We start from the raw sequence: 19879 nt of genomic DNA, 5'->3' as shown, positions 1-19879 counted from the left end.
ATTCTCTCTCTCTCATTCTCTCTCTCTCATTCTCTCTCTCTCTCTCTCTCTCTCTCTCTCTCTCTCTCTCTCTCTCTCTCTCTCTCTCATTCTCTCTCTCTCTCATTCTCTCTCTCTCTCATTCTCTCTCTCTCTCTCTCTCTCATTCTCTCTCTCTCTCTCTCATTCTCTCTCTCTCATTCTCTCTCTCTCTCTCTCTCTCTCTCTCTCTCTCTCTCTCTCTCTCTCTCTCTCTCTCTCTCCCCTAACTCCAGCACTTCCATTGCATATTTGCGTAAATGATCAGATGGTGACTTGTGTGGGCGTACACAAGCAAATTTCTGCACACATACATACATACATACATATACCAAGGCTTTTTCCCCCTTCCAAGGGAGGTAGCCACAAAAGGAAAGGCATAAAAACACTCCCACCCATTTCATCCCTAAATACACTCCACACCCCTCCCACCCTTCCTCTCATCTGAGCACCTCCTGGATGACGGGTCATCCCTGAACCCTGCCCACCGCCCTGGGTCAGAAGCAGTGTCGCAAGACACAGTACATCCACAGCAAGGCCACTTCATTTAATCGGCGACCCCCCCTCTCCGTCCCCCTTTGCATATAAGGAGAGGACGGGGAGAAATCCCTTCGGGCTGCGTCAAAATTTACTCACACATACTACCCCCCCACCCCCCCCCCGCCTATTCCTCCTCATGTCGTCACAACATCATCCATATACAACCATTCTCCACTCACCTCTGTCTTCCGTCCTCTCCCTTCCTTCCTCAACAGACATTCCCTTCTTCCCCAAAGCCCCCTTCACCCCATCCATCCACCTCATCCTAGGACGTCCCCTCATGTTCACTCCTTCCACATCTGCCTTCCATACCTCTTTTACTAGTCTTTCGTCACTCATTCTTTCCATGTGTCCAAACCATCCTAATATTCTTTCATCAACCCTCTCTCCCAAATCCTTTTTCACCCCTGTTCTCCTCCTCACCTCCTCATTTCTCACTCTATCTAGCCTAGTAACCCCCACCATACTTCTCAGACACCTCATCTCAAACACATTCAAACTCCTTCTCTCTTCTTCTCTTATGTTCCACGTTTCTGCCCCATACAGTGCTGTTGGCACAATTACTCCTTCATACAGTCTCCTCTTCGCATCCATTCCCAAATGTCTATTTCTCATTACACTCTTTAAACCACCAAGGCATTTACTCGCTTCTCTCAATCTACATTCTACCTCCACCTTCACTCCACCTTTTCCTGCTACACTTGCACCCAAGTATCTAAAACTATCCACTTCCTCCAGTCGCTCTCCCTTAATGGTCACTTCCAGTCTACTGCCACTTTCACCCCTTGTACATCTCATCACCTTACTTTTACCCACATTTATCTTTAGCTTTCTTCTATCACATACTCTCCCAAACTCTGCCACCAGCTTCCTCAATCCCTCCTCTGACCCTGCCACAAATTTCTGCACACGCTCACAGCAAAAAATTAAGAGGGAACATTGGTTAGAGGTGATGTGATTGATTAGAGAATGTGTCTAGGGACAGAGGTTATTTGAGAGTCAGATACTATTGAACAGAATAAGGGAATGTTCAGCACTGCAGTCCCAGTAAATAATTTATTTCCCATGGGGAATAATGCTATGGAAGGCCATCTTTATGTTGCCCCTGCTATATGAACTTCTGCAATTCTTTCTCCATCCCTTCCCCATCCTCCCTGTCCCTTCCCCATCCCTACCTGTCCCTACCCTGCTCCCTCCCATCCCTTCCCAGCACCTTCCCCATCCCTACCCTGTCCCTTCCCCATCCCTTCCCCATCCTCTCCCCATCCCCTCTCCAGTCTCATCCTTGTCTCCTCTTCTGTCTCCTCTCCCATCTCTTCCCCATCCTGTCCCTCATCCCTTACTCTTTCCCTTCCCCCATCCCTTCCACTATCCCTTCCCCATCCCTTCCCCATCCCCTCTGCAGTCCCTTCCTTGTCTCCTCTCCTGTCCCCTCTCCCATCTCTTCCCCATCCTGTCCCCCATCCTTTACCCCATCCCTTACCCTTTCCCTTCCCCCCATCCCTTACCCATCCCCTTCACTATCCCTTCCCCATCCCTACCCTTGTCTATACCCATGTCTTCTCCCATTCCTTCTCCCATCCCTTACCTGCCCTGTCCCCACTTCTGAGGTTTATAAACACTTAGAATTTATATTCTTTAACTCCATTAGAATATGGAGGTGCTAAGGTGAGAGGGAGGGTGGAGGGATGGAATGGGTGGGAATGATTTTATGCCTTTTCCTTTTTGGCTACCTCCCTTGTAAGGGGAAAAAAGCCTTGGTGTATGTATGTATGTAGAATTTATATTCTTTAACTCCATAAATGAAAAAAACTATTGATCAAAATGTACTTTCAATTTCATCCTCAACTGGTGTTTAATCTGCCAAAGCAGTTGGCAATTATCATCTTCAAAAAACAAGACTGTTTCTTATTTCTTGACTATTCTTAAACTTCACTCTCCTACTAAATGCTTGCGTTCATTTGTTTGTCATCCTAAACAAATACAAAATCAGAGCCAACGGTACATTTCCTCTAGGTGATCAGTGGCAATAGATCCATTGATTGATTTTACTTTTTCTTCTTCATTTTCTAATGGCATGACTTTTCCCCATATCGTGTTTTTTCTCATTTAAGGAAGAAAGTGTATTAATAAGAAAAACTATATCACTTGTCTCTGCCTTTCAGTTTGTGTGTGCCTTAGTTTGGTTTCTTTGTGTTCAAGTCTTAATCATACTCCTGTTATCTGACATTAATTTGTGTACGTAATTCGACCTGGCATATTTTAAGTGTTTACGAATGCATATAAACACTGGAGGTTTGGGACTGTTTAGCATGAAGAACCTGTAAAGTTTGTATGTACCCCTTTTATTTATCCAGAAATTTGATTAACTAAAAATCTGAAAATAATCAGATATAATTTTGATTATTATTATTTTTTCCCCTCAATATTTTTGTCATTAGCAATACTTTGTAAACTGCATGCAGTTCAAACATTTTCTTGTACAGTGAGTCCTCCTTATACGGTAATTCTTTATCCGGTAAATTCACAGTTATGGTACAGACGCTCCTCAACTTACGTTTTAGTTATGTTCCGAACGGCCGAACGTAAGTTGAAAATGAACGTAAGTTGTTACTGTACTATACATCCATAAATTCTATTACCGTATCTTATAAAACACCCCTAAATCATTAATTATACACATAACATTGTAAAATAATAACATTAATTTCAAATAAATTAAATTCAAGCAACATAAATTGAGATGGTGGAGGAGGAGGAGGCAAGGCATGTTCAGTTTGTCGTTTGTGCAATGTAAACAATGGACGCAGCATCATGCGCAAGTATCGTTTGAACTACGGAGAGCGCGCTAAACTAAAAAATTCACTCAAAAAATTTTTTTTTACAATTTTTTTTTACAGTCAGTTCAAACGTAAAATCGAAAAAACGTAAAACGAATGAACGTAAGGAGCGTCTGTATTTGGTAATTACTACCCTCGATTCTATTTACAGTAAGAAAAATTCACAGATACAGTATCCGCTCATGTTTTGAAGAGGAAAGAACAGGGAGAAAGTACATCTGCCATATCCTATTATTACATGTTATAATGGATTCGGTATACGGTAATTTCAATTTGCGGTAAGGTTTTCAGGAACGCATATGTACTGTATAACGAGGACTTACTGTACTGGTAGTGCATAAGTATTTTGAACATTTCATTTGTCAGTAAGCTGCTCTTTTGTAAACCCATTGTGGATATTGGACAAGGAATCTCATAATAGAGCCAAATGCTCAAGCTTATTTGTGCATTGCTTTTAGGTACTATATAGCTAGTTTCTGGTAGTGTACCTTAAAGTTGTTAAAAGATTTTTGAAAAAGGATAATTTTTTTTGATAGACTTTATTTACCCAATTATTTATGTGTATATATATATATATATATATATATATATATATATATATATATATATATATAAAATATATTTATTTGTGTGTTTACTTATTTTTCTCTCCATAGCTTTAAATTTTTTAACAAGTCATAAAATTCATAAAACTAGAGAGGTAGTAGGGTCATAGACATATTCATATTATTGTAATAAATTTTTATTTTGATATTATTATTATTTTTTCTTCTTCCTTTTCTTCATTTTCTTCTTCCTCTTCTTCCTATTCTTCTTCTTCCTCTTCCTCATCTTCTTCATCTTCTTCCTCCTCTTCTTCCTTTCTGTCTTTTTCTTTTTCTCCATTTTCTCATTATTTCTCCTTTTTCTTCATTTTCCCCTCCTTCTTTTTCTCCTTTTTTCTCTTTTTTTTCTAATTTTTTACTTCTTTTTCATCTTCTCCTCCTCCTCCTTCCCCTTCTCTTCATCTTTTCTAATTTTTCTCATTTTTATCCTCTTTCTCCTCCTCCTTCCCCTTCTCTCCATTTTTCTTCTAATTTTTCTCATTCTCTTTTTTTTTCTTCTTCTTTTTTCCTCTTTTTCTCCTTCCATTCTTTTTTCTCCTTCTTCCACTCCTTTTTTCCCTTCTTTTTCTACTTCTTTTTCTCCGCCTCCTCTTTCTCCTCCTCCTCCTCCTCCTCCTCCTCCTCCTCCTCCTCCTCCTCCTCTTTTTCTCCTCTTTGTCTTTTCTTTGTCTCTTCTTTTTCTCCTCTTTCTCCTTGTACGCCTCCTCCTCCTCCTCCTACTTTTTCTTCTTCCTCTTCTTTTTCTTCTTGTTCTTTTTCTTAGACTCATCCTACACATCAAGGGTTACTTACGGGGAGGTGTCTGTTAACAAAGTAACTGACTAATTCCTTTATTTGCAGACCAGTGATGGTAAGGATGCCAAAACTCAGTTGGCTTCCCTCACCATTCAGCTGGAGCGGCAGAAGGGCACCGTAGATGAATTGGAAAATAAGTACAGAGTAACTCTGAACCAGCTGGACCTGATGACCCGTCAGGAGCAGGAGAGGCAGACTGAAAAAAGGGATTTGGACAGGAAATTGGCTCTCCTGCAGCATGACATGAAGGAGGCACAAAGAAAGGTACGTCAGTCCAGGTTCTTTTCGTAGATTTGTGAAGACCAGGTGGCTCGTGGGTTGCGGTTACGCTGCTTACAGTTCACAAATGATTGAGATTTGTGCAGATCCCAAAGTTAGAAAATTTAGTAATACCTGATTTGTATTGCATCTTCTTTTAAGTGAGTGTAGATTACGTGTTTTTGTAATAACGTCAACAGTGGAAATAAAATTTCCATTGTACACAGTATTTATAGTTATGCCAACTTTGTTGAAGAAAAGAAAAAACAACTGAGTGAGTTTTCTGTACTGACTTAATTGGGTATATATTATTACATGACTTGTATTTTTCTGCTTTCCCCATACATGTCTTTTGTTACAGTGTAAAGTGCTTTTGTACTATTTTTGTAAGTATTGTGTCATAAAAATGTGATAAAGGCATACCCCATTGTCAATTGATTATATTGTCAGAATTTCCTTACCCAAAATTCATACATAATTTGTCACATCATTTATACATAGAGCAGTTAAGATCTTTCTTTTCATATATAAGTTATTGTAACAAGTTTCTCACACATATATTAGATATTTCACTATTTTCATTGTCTTGAAAACTACTTTGTTGTCTAATGGTGTTTAGGTAATAATTTCATATTCAGTATGTAATCCTGTTTATATGGTACTTTCAAATTGGTGATTACATTAACCGAATTGTATCATCCTCACAGGCAGATCAAGAGGCGGAGGGGAGAAAGAAATTTGATGGGTTATATCAGGAGGTCAAGAAGAAACTAGAGGAGGAACAGAACAGAAGAACAAGAGACTTGTCTTCTGCGATGCATGCAAATGATAAACTCAATCACATAGAAAAGGAGGTAAGACCCTTGACTCTATTGGACTGCTGAGATGATTCTAAACTATTGTGAGAATCTGTTGAAATTTTTTTTGGTAGTTCTAAGGTGAGGATGGACTCGCACTTTTGTGTGTACTTGAGAATTCATGTGGATCTTGCCACTTTTATTCTTATTCTTATAGAATTTTTGGGGGAGTAAATTCACAAGGCTTCGGAATGAATCAAATCTTGCAGCATATATATGTTAGAAATAGTAATCTTTGGAGTTTAATAGTTTCATGTGTGCAAAACCATAATTATTCTTTTCTTTTTATTATTTTTATGATCAAAGTTTGCCATACATCAGTAAAAAAAAAAAAGAGAGAGAAAAGTGGATGTGGATTTGCCTTTGACTTTGGCTACCTCCATTGTAAGGGGAAAAACCTTGGTAAAAATATGTATGTATGTATGTATTATTTTTATTTATTTTATTTATTATTATTAATTCTTGGCACCTCCAGGAGGTGCCAAGATAAGGACAGTAGAGGGTGGAGGGGAGTGGAATGTATTAGGGATGGAATAGGTGGGAATGGTTTTTATGCCTTTGTTTTTTGGCTACCTCCCTTGTAAGGGGAAAAAAGCCTTTGGTATATGTATTTATTATTATTTATTTATTTATTTTTTCTTGGCTACCTGCCTGGTATGTGTATATGGTATAGTATTTATTTTTTCACACACATTCATGCAAAAGGTTCCTCCAAGCCCCAATATACATTAAATTATTGCTTCTTGGCAGGTAAAAGAACTCCAGGAAAAATTGAAACAAGAGACGGACATTGCCACAAAACTTCGGAAACAGAATGCTGAAGTCAGTGTGGCAGTGCAGAGAAAAGAATCTGTGATCGCTGACTATTCAGAAAAACTTTTAGGGGTACAGGCTGTGAGGGATTCATTGGAGCGGGATTTGGCTAACCTGCAGACACAGTTGGAACAACAGAAGGCGAACAAGGCACACCAGAATGATCTTGTGTCTCAGGCGGAAAATAAAAGACAAGCATTGCAAGCCAAGGTAGGAGGCTGGACCTTTGTATTTCTTGTTGCATTTGAAGTATATAGATTAGAGTGTACATAATTTTTGTGTTTCTGATAATAAATTTATTCTATTTTATTTATTTTGTTATTATTTTTTTATATGTTTATTTATCAATTTTTTAGAGGAGGTTTCAACTCCACTTTATGTCTGTTTACACTGATTTTGTGAAGATATTAATTTTATTTTATTTATTTATTTACATATTCATTTATTTATTTTTGAGAGGAGGTTTTAACTCCACTTTAGTTCTGTTTACATTGATTATGCAAAGACGTAATAGAGACTTTTCTTTCCCGCTAGCTTGAAGTAGCCAATAGTAAAGAATCATCTGTAAGGCGAGAGATGGAACAGTTGAGTGAAAAGATGGTTAAATTGGAGAAAGATCGTGCCTCCTTAGAGTTGGAATTACGAGCTATGACCCAGAAATACGAACAGGAAGCACGGGCTCTGCGGGAAGCTCAGCAACAGCAAACACACCATAAGCAGGAGTCTAGTGCTCAGGCCTTGTCTGGTAATTTTATTTTTTATCTAGCTGTTTGGGTAATACTCTTCATACTGCTCATAAGTTATGTTTGAATTGGGGATGCGTTTTGACTTTGCCAGCCCCTTATAAGGTGGGTAAGGGCCTTTGGGGATGTACTGCCTTTTTTGCCTTTGTAAGGGAGGTGGCCAGCCAAGGCATTCACTCAACCTTCACCCATCCCACACCCATTTATTTTCCCTTTTATCCTGGCTCATTGTAGATGCTTCTTAATTCTAGCTCACCCTTACCCATCAGTTTCATTTCTTTCAACACAAACACGTCCATGTTCCCTCCTGTAAACATACTGACAATCCCCTTTCACTCTTATGTGTACCACATCCATGCACATTTGATGACCCAATTATTAGGTTTCCGGTTGGAGTCCTGCCAGATGCTTGTATGCCTTACATCACTCCTTTATACAACCTTCTCTCTGCATTTGTCCCCAAATAGCCCTTTCTCATGACACTTTCATTCCACATAGATGTTTCTTGGCTTCTTTTCCCCAGTAATTCACCATATCCACTTCTTTATTCACTGCCACAGCCACATACAACACCAGATATATAAAGCTTCCAATTCCTATCTATATGGAGAAAAGACCTCTTCCCACTTATAAGGGGGTAGCCAGCCAAAGCATCCTCCTACCCTTCACGTATCCTACATCCATGTAACATCCAGTTGTTTCACTTTAAGCTTAGCTCCTTGTAGGTCAAGCACCATCCCTTACCTCCATCCACTATCCAGTCAAAAGCAATGCAGCAAGACTGCTGTTTACCCTTCACATTCATATATACCCTGCCACCATCAGTGTTCCCTGTACATTTCATGATTTTACTTTAGCCCTTGTTCAGTTGTAACTTTTATCTTCCACACCCTTCCAAACTCTGTTGTCATCTGGTTCATACTCTCCTTGGAATCACCTTCCATATCTTTTCATCATTACCCACCAACTCTGGGCATCTATCTAGCTCTTACATTAATCATTCTTACACCCCTATCCTTATACATGCCAAACAGTCATGGTGATTTCACCCAATGTTGATGGAGCTGCACTTTCATCTCAGATCATTTACTGTCTTCATTCTCAAATGTCACAAATACTGTACTTCTCTGTATATACATACATGTATACATACATACATACATACAGAGTAGGAGATGGGACCCAACAAGCATTGCTACTTTCCTGTATACAGGTACTACAATTAGGTAAATACACACATATATCTATGTACCATGGGTTTTTCCCCTTACAAAGAAGGTAACCAAGTCAAAAGGCACTCCCACTCCCACCCATTTCACTCCCATCCACCACCTCTTCCTACCTCTCATCATAGCTCCTTATGGATGATGAGTCATCCCTGTATCATGCTCACAACCCAGAGTCAAAAGTAATGTAGCAAGACACAGTACATCTACAGTAAGGCTGCTTCACTTAATTGGTGACCCCTCTCTCTGCCCACTCATGCTACCTTTTGGGCTGTGTCAAAATTTCATTTACATAACCACTCCCCCTTACCTCCTCCCTTCCATCATAGTATCATCTATACACAGCCAGTCTCCAGTTAATTGTCTCCTGTTTTCTCCCCTCCTTGTATATATGTATAGATGTATACCAAGGCCCTTTTCTTTGTTATGGGGTGTAGCCAAGTCACAGCATTCACACACTACATACAGATTAAGACCTAGTTATTCACCCTCATATTCCAGCACCTAAGGGATAAAGAGTCATATCTGTTCCATGCCACACTGCATGGCAAGACATATTTTGTGTAAACACTTTTGACCGCTTTCAGGAAACTCGTCTATTCCTTGTATTCACATCATATTCCAGGAGACCTCTGTTGGCTCATATCACAGACCTTCTGTAAATCTATGAAAGATTCAAAAAACATTTTTACCCTTTGTCAAATATACTGAAATTTGTTTCTCAATTTCAGCTCTTCAGGATCGTTTGAATGAGGAGATGAACAAACGGCAGCATGCCGAAGCCTCTAGTCAGGAAAAGGAACGCCAGATTTCATTATTGAGTGTTGATTACAGACAAATTCAGCAGCAACTTAACAAGCTGGAGGGAGAGTATAGGCAAGAATGTGAAAAGGTACTGCATATTTTTTTCCCATAGGTTATATATCCATATTTTTGCAGAATTACATATATAGATAATGAATATATTGTACAGTATGGCACACATGCAAGAACTATTGAACTACCCAGACACTACATTTCATTTACTGTTTAGATACAAGCTAATTTACAAAATGATTAGATATCACTGGACTCTGTAGTGGTACCCAAAGGGAGGATTGGAAATATTCTGGACATACAGAATTTAGGGAAGAGGGTAGAGGATTGTCAGGAAATTAAGAGTGGAGGTTACTTAGGGGGGAGAAGAAAAGGTAGGGAAGTGAAGAGGTACTGAATGTGAGTAAATGATATGAAAAGGAGAAAGAGATAGAATACCAGGTAAAGCTGAGAGAAGTATGGGATATAGTGAAGGGTAAAAGAGAAATAGGAGTAGAGGAAGAAGGATCATGTTCCAAAGAGGAACTGATGAAGAGCACTAGGGTAATGTGAGATGAGGAAGATTGGAAGGATCAGAGGGAAAGGCAGCTAATTATGGGATGGAAAAGTGATGATGGTGGTGGTGGAAGAGAAGCAAACATGAAAATTGGTTGCAAAGAAGATGGGGATGCATATGAAAGATATAGAATTAAGAGGGTGAGGCAAATTGTATTGCAAGGGAGACCAAGAACATGAATGAAGTGAAAAATAAAGAGGTTTGTAAGCAGCCTGAGGAAGACCTAGATAATGTTTGTTAATAGAACCAGGGAAACTTTAGTGATTTTAATCAGGCATGATCTGTCTCCAGAAAGGAAATGAACAAGAAAGACTTATATAATACTGAAGAACATAAGAGTGACATTTCGTCACATGGAGGAGGACAAGGTGAAATTTTTTTTTTTTATTGAAAGTCTGATTCATCTCAGACTAGAACATGCACCATGGGTGTGGTTGCCATGCCTAAAGAAAGAAAGAGAGAATACAAAGAGCAACAACCAAGTTGAACTCAAGCCTAAATGATAAAACATGTAAGGAAAGACAGAAAACTTCACACATTGGAAGAGCAAAGACAGAGAGAGCATAATAATTATATTTAGATAATGAAAAGGTATAGAAAAAAATTACAGAAGATTTGTTGGTTTGCAATAGAAGGTCAACAAGAGGTCATAGTAAAAATAAATGAATAAGTAAAATGAGACATAAGGGAGGAGGAGTTTGAATGTATTTGAGATGAAGTGCCTGAGAAGTATGATAGGGGTTACTAGGCTTGATAGAGTGAGAAATGAGGAGGTGAGGAGATTGAGGGTGGAAAGGAAGTTGGGAGATAATTTGATGAAAGAGTTTTAGGATGATTTGGAAAGAAGGAGTGAAGAAAGACTAGTAAAAGAGGTGTGGAAGGCAGAGGTGGAAGGAGTGAACATGAGGGATTGACCTAGGATGAGATGGATGGATGGGGTAAAAGGGGCTTTGGGAAAGAGGGGAATGTGTTGAGGAAGGACAGGAGAGGACAGAAGAGGGGTGAATGGGGAACGGTTGTAAATGGATGATGCTGTGATGCAAGAGGTGGAATGAGTGGGGGGATGGGGGGGTGAGGGAGTATGTGTGAGAAATAATTTGATGCAGCCTGAAGGGATTTCTCCCCGTCTACTCCTTTTCTGCATGAGGGGACAGAGAGAGGGGTGGTCGCTCAATTAATGAAGCGCCCTTGCTGTGGATGTACTGTGTCTTGTGACAGTGCTTCTGACCCGGGGCAGTGGGTGAGATGCAGGGATGACCTGTCATCCAGGAGCCAAGAAAAGAGGGAAGGAGGGAGGTTAGGGATGGTAGTTTTGATAGAATAATTATTTTGTAAGAAGCTTCTGGAGCCACAAGTGGCCTGAAAGTGCTGCAGGTTGTGGACCATGGTGCTAGGTAAACACACATATACACACTGCTCTCTTCATTTTATTTTGGGAAAATAAATTACTTGTGATGTTTTCATTTACCAGGTCAAGGCCCTGGCAAATCAGATAGAGTCGGAGAACGAAAAAAGGTCTGCAATTGCTTCAGATCTCCAGACGCAAACATCCGAGGTGGGTTTCCTTTAATTTTCTCACAAGTGAAACTGATAATATTTGGCTTCCATATATGATTGCTGACCTTCCCAGAGATATAAATTGACCCTTAAATTGACCCTTGACCCTTTCTACCTGGGGGATCACCTTCAGCTGAGCAAGAATGCTCGGCATTAATGAGAAAGTGTTTTCAGGTCGAAAGGGTTCTATATTGAGGCATGTTGTATGTATAACGTGTTGATTGTGTTATTATTTCAAGGTGTGAGCAAATGTTTGATTTTATTCATGCTTTAGAGCTTTCAAAATATTATTTATTATTATTTTTTTCATACTTTGATTTCATTACTTCTTTTCATACTTCTTTTCTAATTTTTTCATATTATTTATACATTTATAGTACAGAAGTTTATCTTTTCCATTAAGACAGAGGTGTGGCTATTTTCTTTTTTTGTTGATGAGTTTGTTTTGACTTTTATGTTTTATAACTTTGGCTGTGGTTCAGGTTTCCATGCTGAAGACGAAAGAGAAGCAATTAAGTCGTGACCTGGAAGCTCTGAAAGAAGTCAAGTCAACTTTGGAAGAAGAACTTCACAAACTAAAGACTCAGAAGTCTGTGGACGAAGTTCAGATGCGAGAACTGCAAGACACTTTGGAAGCAGAGCAGTATTTCTCTGTAAGCAAGAGCCATCATCCAATATGTTTTTAGGAACATTTTTTATTTAAACTTTATAGTTTAGATTAGCAGCTTCTTTTGATTTAATTTTTTGTTTTTTGCATTATTGTTTGTTTGTTTTTTAGTAGATTTGTTTTGTAGCTTCATTTTTAGTTTTGTTTCACAACTAACAATGAATTTGGCTTCATTTGTATGCAGTCTCAGTACTGAATTAATCTTTTCTTCCTCTGTACAGACATTGTACAAAACGCAAGTTCGAGAGCTCAGAGACGAGGTTGATGAGAAGTCTAGGCAGGTGGTTGAGTTGGAGGAGGAACGTTCCTCCTTGACACACCAGCTGCAGCTGGCTATTGCTCGGGCTGACTCGGAAGCCCTTGCGAGGTCAATTGCAGAGGAGACTGTGGCCGATCTAGAAAAGGAAAAGACTATGAAGGAGTTAGAGATCAGTGACATCATCTCAAGACATTCCATGGAAATGAACAACAAGGAGACGACTCTCAATGTGGTTAGTGATGTTCTTAATGAGTAAAGAGATGACCTGACCTCTGTAAAGTATGCAATTCATAAAATTAATTCAGTATTTTCGGTTGTTATAGAATTAAGCGTATTCTTTTATGAAATCTCGTTTAAATCTATTTAGTGGACATTATACTCTTCCTCATTCTCTTTCCTTGTCGTCTTTCCCTTCCTTTTTCCTCCACCTCAATCTTTAGCCTCCACTTTTTCCTCCTCCTCCACCTCCACCTTATTCTCCAGTTATAGCTATTTCTCCTGTATGATACTCTGTATATACATCCATACATATTTTTGTATATACATACACACCAAAGATTCTTTGCTCATATAGAAGAGGTACACACAAAGATCCAGAATAACTTTTCACACTTTAATTTGGAACTGGTGTTTCATCTATTAACACTTTTCAGCAGTTCCTAAGGATCTTTTCCTTTGTGTTTACAGATCAAAGATCATGAACAGGAGCTAACCAAGACTGTCACAGACCTAAGGAAGGAGATCGAGGGACTGAACAATAAAGTTCAAACCCTGGATGAGGGTGAGTTTTTTTCCCCTTGGATAACTGATTTAGTTGTTAATTGATCTAAGATTTACCATAGGTTATATAATTACCAAGTTGTACCCTAGTACAGAAAGAAGAGGGAAGCCAAATACTAGGTGAGGAAGGTGAAGAGGAAAGCAAAAGTAATGTGGGGTAGAAGTTTGACAGAGAATTTCGATAAGAATAGAAAAAAAAATGATATGAAAAATGTGAGGGGGTGAGACTGGTAGAAAGGATGCAGATGGACAGATGGAAGTAAAGATAGGAAGGGGAAGATAAGTTGAATATTTCACAGATTTGCTGAAAGTGGAGAAGGTTAGGGATTGATTGTAGTAACTACAGGTTTCCTGCAAAAGAAAGCCAGAATAATGGATTGATTGATTGATTAATTGATTTATATTTGTCTTGATTTTCCAAGCACTCAAATGAAGTCATAGATTGCATTGTTAATATGTTTGACACCAATTGCAGAGAGAAAACGAGCAGAAAGTGGCAGAGGCGATGAGGTGGAGAAGTTGACGAAGCAGCTCAAGACGGAGCAATTGCTCAAGATGCAGGCAGTCAACAAGTTGGCAGAGATCATGAACCGCAAGGAGAACCAGCCAGCCAGCCGCAAACCCAAGGCGTCGGCAGTCGACCTTCGCAAGAAGGAGAAAGAATGTCGGAAACTGCAACTGGAGCTTACATCAGTAAGTATAAATTTGTTGTCTTAGTTAAGTAATAGCATGTATATTATTCATAATGAAAGAGGTGCCAAGATAAGAGGGAGGGAGGAGGGTGGAGGGGAGTGGAATATATAGGAAATGGAATGGGTGGGAGTGGTTTCTATGCCTTTTTCTTTTTGGCTACCCCCCCCCCTGTGTAGGGGGAAAAAGCCTTTGGTATATGTATGTAATTATGTATGTATAGTACTCAGAGCAGAAAGGAACAGGACAAGTATAAAAGTCCATAAACATGTACCATATAAATCAGCAGAATTTTGAGCAGGCATCATGTACAAGCAAAGAAAAATCAGTGCTGATTAGGATTGTGTCAATCATCCTTGAAGAGCTAAGGTGAGAGGGAGGAAAGGGTGGTGGAAAGGAGTGAAATGGGTAATAATGAAATGGGTGTGAGTGGAAATATGGCTTGACTTTTTAAAGCATATATGCCATTATGTATTCAATTCCTGTTCCACTACTGTGTCTTTGGAATAGAGGTAGTTATTGGGGAAGAGCAGCTCAAAGGGATTTTTTCAGTCTGCTCCATAAATTCTCAAATAGATGAAGGGGAGGTTTGACGTGTAATGAAGAGGGTGGTATCAGCACACAGTGTAATGAAGCATTGGTAAATGCCTTAGGCTATCAGGCTCTGCTTTGGAGGTACTGTGCCTTTGCATTGGGAAACGAAAAATGAGGTTGTTAGTATATATTTTATATATACATATACCAAAGGCTTTTTCCCCTGTACAAGGGAGGTAATAAAAAACCAAAGACATAAAATCCATTCCCACCAATTCCATCCCCACATATATACTTATCATATGTGGTTCACAGTTAAAAGAATATTATTTTACTTTATTTTTTGTGTGTTACAGGAAAAGGACAAGTTCTCTCAGATGGTATCAAAGCATCAGAAGGACCTACAAGATTACCAGGCACTTCTATACGATGAGGCCCAAAGTAAGGTTCGCCTACAGATGGAGATTGACTCTAAAGATTCAGAAATTGAGCAGTTGAATGCTCGTCTGGCGTTGGTCAACAGTGAAACTGCATCCCTAAGTAGTGGAGCTGACAATGACATCGATGAGATGGGTATGTTTAATGTTCTAGAAATTTTGTATGTATTCATTTACAAACTCAGGCTTCTGGAAGGTGTATTGCAGTTAGTTTTTGTAAAGTGATAATTTTGCTCTGTTACAAGACCTTAAACATCATTCAATGCACTAAAATCGCTAGACATTTGGTTGACAAGGAAAGGTAAAAGGATTATAATTTTCTTTTCACTGAGAGAAATGGTGTGGATCAATCACACAGTCATTCTGGATATCTAGCTGAGCACCACAGACATTTCAAAGAATCTGTCCAGAGAGATCAATTAGAGAAATTGAGGATAGTTGACACCCGCTGTGGGGCTAGTGGCTACAGGTTCCCAGTCCATGAAATTTGAGGCACAACTTCTTATTATAAGTTCTATGACCAAAGTCATACTCAAAACTATATTGGTTTTACAGAGTCGAGATTAGAGGGTTGGTTGTCACTTCCAAACAAACAAAATATCAAGCGGCATGGGTGGAGGAAGCAGTATGTTGTGGTGTCTTCCAGAAAAATAATTTTCTACAACAGTGAAAATGATAAACAGAATGCAGATCCTGTTCTAATATTAGACCTCAAGTAAGTGATGAAGAGAAGTGTTTGTAACGAGTTTTGCATGTTGTCATGAGAGTGAAAGGTACGAAAGATGGTGACAGATGGTATGTAAGAATTTTAAGAAAAAATGAGCATTTTCCTGGAAGTGAATATGAGGTTAGAATGTTTAAGAAGATGAGAGTATTGTGAATGGTAAACATTATTTTCTAGCAATTGAAAACACACAGAAACTGTCTTTACTAACTAAAAAATAATGTATACCATTCACCAAATTTCCATATTCTTTAGCTTTCTCACCTCACATTCACAGTGATGTTGCCATAGCTGTTCAATGTTTACATGGATGGGGTGGTGCAGGAAGTAAATGCGAGGGTAATGGGCAGGGGATTGGAAATGTTTAAAAAAAATAGAGGAAAGTGAGAGGTGAGCCAGTTGTTGTTTGCTGATGACACTGCACTTGTGTCAGGGTCAGAGGGGGGATTAAGGGAGTTAGTGATGGAGTTTGGGAAGATATGTGGTAGGAGAAAGTTGAAGGTAAATGTGGGTAAATGTAAGGTGATGAGATGTACAAGGGGGAGGATGGCAGTGAATTGGAAGAAAGTCTGAAAAGAGAGAGGCTGGAGGTATTTGGGAACGCATGTGGCAGGAAAGGTAGGGATGGAGGTGGAGGTGAGTTGTAGATTAAGAGAAGCAAGTGAGTGGTTTGGGGGATTAAAAAGTATAGTGAGAAATAAGTATCTGAGAATAGATGCAAAGATGAGATGATATAAAGGGATGATTGTGCTGATAGCACTGTATGGGGCAGAGACTTGGAATTTAAGAGAGGCATAGAGGAAGTTTGAATGTAAGATAAAATGTCTGAGAAGTATGGTAGGGGTTACAAGGTTGGATAGAGTGAGAAATGAGGAGGTGAGGAGGAGAGCGGGGGTGGAAAAGGAGATGGCAGATATGGTTGATGAAAGAGTATTGGGATGGTTTGGACACATGGAAAGAATGAGTGAAGAAAGATTGGTAAAAGAGATGTGGAGGGAGTGAGCTTGAGGGGATGAGAGGAATGGATGGTGTGGAAGGAGCATTGAGCAAGAGTGGAATGTCTGTTAAGGAAAGAAGGAAGAGGGTAGGAGATAGGGGTGAGTGGAGAATGGCTCTGTATAGATGATACTGTGATGCAAGGAAAGGAGGAGATAGGGGGGGATAGGGTGTGTGTGTATTAGGGAGTGGTTGTGTGTGAAGGATATTTAGATGCAGCCTGAGGGGATTTCACCCTGTTTTCTCTGTTTCTGCAAGAGGGGATGGAGAGTGGGAGGGGGTTGCCAGTTTAGTGAATCAGCCTTGCTGTGAATGTACTGTGTCTTACTGCATTGCTTCTGACCCAGGGCAGTGGGCAGGATACAGGGATGACCTGTCATGAGAGGAAGGGTGTGGGTATATGCTTTTAACTTGGCTACCTCCCTGGTAATGGGGAAAAAGCACTTGGTATTTAGAAAGACACAGAGCACCTAGCACTACTCTGTTCTTCAACCACTCACTCAAAATAGCAACACAAAATTTCTTTATTATGTGAATTAGTGGCTGAACCAGAAGAAGTCTCTTGCTAGAAATAAGTAGAGCAATAGATTGATTGGTTCTGGCTGATGCCAAATTATTTTGTTCAGCTGTAGGGGAAATTTAGGCATGAATGAGTTGGGGTAAGGATCAAGTGTGTGTGAAGAAAGTGTGTGTGTGTGTATTGTTGTATTTGAATGGGGTTAAGCTGTGCATACGATCCTTTGTCTACCTCCATTTACCAAACTTTGCCTTAAATTTATTTTTATGTGTTGGCCTGGATAAAGTTTTCATTTAGTTTGTTCCACAAAGCGGCCAGTTCCATGAAGTTGCCTTGCTGTGGATGTGGTGTGTCTTGCGACACTGCTTCTGACCCAGGGCAGTGGACAAGGTGCAGGGATGACCCGTCATCCAGGAGGTGCTCAGATAAGAGGGAGGGTGGAGGGGTGTGGAGTGTATTCAGGGATGGAATGGGTGAAAATGATTTTATGCCTTTCCCTTTTTGGCTACCTCCCTTGTAAGGGGGAAAAAGCCTTGGTATATGTATGTATGTATGTAGTGGGGTATTGGCTGCTTGTTATTGTGGCAAAGTACCATGCAGTCGATACTTTAGGGTCTATATGGGGCGCCCCTACGGACCAGAGCCACACATCATTTTGTCTATGATAGAAGAAATTCTGTTCATAGAGAAATTATGACACTTTTATACTACGACTGTCCCTCCGTTATGCTGTCCCCCAACCCCTTGTTGCTGTCCTGTACCATTTCTCTGAGTATTCTCTTTCTGTGATGGGGGAATTCCCTGTGGTGGGGGAAAAGAATACTGCCACCAAGTTTCCCACTTGGATCGTAAGAGGCGAGAAGAAAGGGACGGAGATTGGGACTAGGCATCCTTCTCCCTGTAGCCCCAAGGGGCAGATTCCTAAAAAGAAAAGGAAAGGCATAAGGGGTGCTGGAGGGCCTCGGGCCAGCACCCTAAGGTTTGGGTCTTTTAATGTGCGTGGATGTGGTACAGATGAGAGTAAAAGAGAAGAGATAGGTAGTATGTTTGTGAGAAGAAAGATGGATGTGTTGGCTTTGAGTGAAACTAAGTTGAAAGGGAAGGGTGAGTGTAAGTTTGGGAGTGTAAATGGGAGGTTATCAGGAGTGAAGAGAGGGCGAGGGAGGGAAGGGGTGGCTATTCTAGTAAGTGAGGAGATAGGCAAACAGATAGTGGAGTGGAAGGAGGTTTCCTCAAGGATAATGTGGATGAAGGTGAAACTGGGAAAGGAGATGTGGGTCTTTGTAAGTGCATATGGGCCTGGCAGTGAGAAGAGCATGGAAGAAAGGGAGGCCTTTTGGATAGATTTAAATGAGTGCATAGAGGGTTTAGGAAGAAATGTCAATGTAATAGTACTGGGAGACCTTAATGCTAGGGTGGGAAATGGTCCAATCGATGGAGTGGTTGGGAAGTGTGGAGTTCCAGGAAAGAATCGTAGTGGAGAGTTGATGGTGGAAATGTGTCTAGAAAGAGAGTTGATGATAGCAAATACAGTGTTTCGGAAGAAAGTCAAGCATAAGTACACATGGGAGAGGGTGGTGGAGGGAAGGGTGGTAGATAGAGCGCTAATGAATTATGTAGTGGTAAATAGGATTATGATAGGAAGAGTTAAGGATGTACATGTGCTAAGGGGAGAGGGTGGGGGAATATCAGATCATTTTTTGGTGGAAGGTAAGCTGAGAGTGGAGGATAGATGGAGAAGGAGGAAAGGGACAAAAGGTAGGGAGGTTCTTAGAGTGAACTCCTTGAATGAAAAGGAAAAGGAGAAGGAGTACGAAAAGAAGCTGAAGGAGGAGTGGGAGGGAGTAAAGGATAGAGCAGAGATGGGTGTGGAGGAGGAATGGGGATGGTTCAAGGAGGGAGTCTTAAAGTGTGCAAGGATGGTGTGTGGAACAAGAAGGACAGGGGGAAATAGAAGAAAGGGTAGTGAATGGTGGGATGAGGAAACAAAGAAGGTTGTAGAAGAGAAGAAGCGAGCATTCACAGATTGGTTACAAAAGAGGACGGGGGAGTCATATGAGACGTACAAAGAAAAGAAAAGAGAAGTAAAGCAAAAGGTAAAGGAGGCAAAGAGGAGAGCAGATGTGAAATGGGGTAGGAGTATGACAGAAAATTTTGAAAGTAATAAAAAGATGTTTTGGAAAGAAATTAAGAGAGGAAGAGGAGGCGAATCAAGTAGGGAAGAAAAGGTAAAAGGTACAGATGGAGAGATGATAATGGAAGAGATGGCAGTGAGGGGAAGATGGGCAGAATATTTTAGGGAGTTGCTGAATGTGAAGGAGGATAGGGAAGGAAAGATAGCTGCAGTGGGAAATGCGAAGAAAATGAGAGTGATGAGTGAGGAGAATGGAGGAGAAATAAGGAAGGATGAGGTGAAGGCAGTTGTTAAGATGATGAAAGCAGGTAAGGCACCTGGTCTGGATGGATGCCATGCAGAATGTCTGAAAAAGGGAGGTTCAGTGATGGTGGACTGGTTGGTGAGGTTATTTAATGTTTGCTGGAGAGAGGGTAGAGTACCGGAGGACTGGAGAAGTGCCTGTATAGTTCCTCTTTACAAGGGAAAAGGGGACAAGTGTGAATGTAGTAATTTCAGAGGGATTAGCCTGTTGAGT

General features: G+C 40.2%; 1 protein-coding gene across 3 annotated transcripts in view; it reads left to right on the top strand.

Annotated features, from left to right (window-relative positions):
- Window positions 1-19879, top strand: part of Rok (Rho associated coiled-coil containing protein kinase) — a 91181-nt gene that overhangs the window by 50081 nt on the left and 21221 nt on the right. For all 3 annotated transcript variants that reach the window (XM_076210824.1, XM_076210823.1, XM_076210825.1), the window contains 12 exons: window positions 4844-5062; window positions 5764-5910; window positions 6664-6936; window positions 7261-7471; window positions 9427-9587; window positions 11539-11622; window positions 12107-12277; window positions 12513-12782; window positions 13238-13331; window positions 13806-14023; window positions 14911-15127; window positions 15547-15706. In XM_076210824.1, coding sequence (XP_076066939.1) covers window positions 4844-5062; window positions 5764-5910; window positions 6664-6936; window positions 7261-7471; window positions 9427-9587; window positions 11539-11622; window positions 12107-12277; window positions 12513-12782; window positions 13238-13331; window positions 13806-14023; window positions 14911-15127; window positions 15547-15706 — 2225 coding nt within the window. The remainder of the gene's footprint in view (window positions 1-4843; window positions 5063-5763; window positions 5911-6663; window positions 6937-7260; window positions 7472-9426; window positions 9588-11538; window positions 11623-12106; window positions 12278-12512; window positions 12783-13237; window positions 13332-13805; window positions 14024-14910; window positions 15128-15546; window positions 15707-19879) is intronic.

The sequence above is a fragment of the Oratosquilla oratoria genome, chromosome 2 (genome assembly GCF_046742065.1).
Source record: "Oratosquilla oratoria isolate Oo_2021 chromosome 2, ASM4674206v1, whole genome shotgun sequence".
Taxonomy (NCBI): Eukaryota; Metazoa; Arthropoda; class Malacostraca; order Stomatopoda; family Squillidae; genus Oratosquilla; species Oratosquilla oratoria.
Note: the sequence above shows the minus strand (reverse complement) of the source record. Positions and strands in the feature narration are given on the sequence as shown.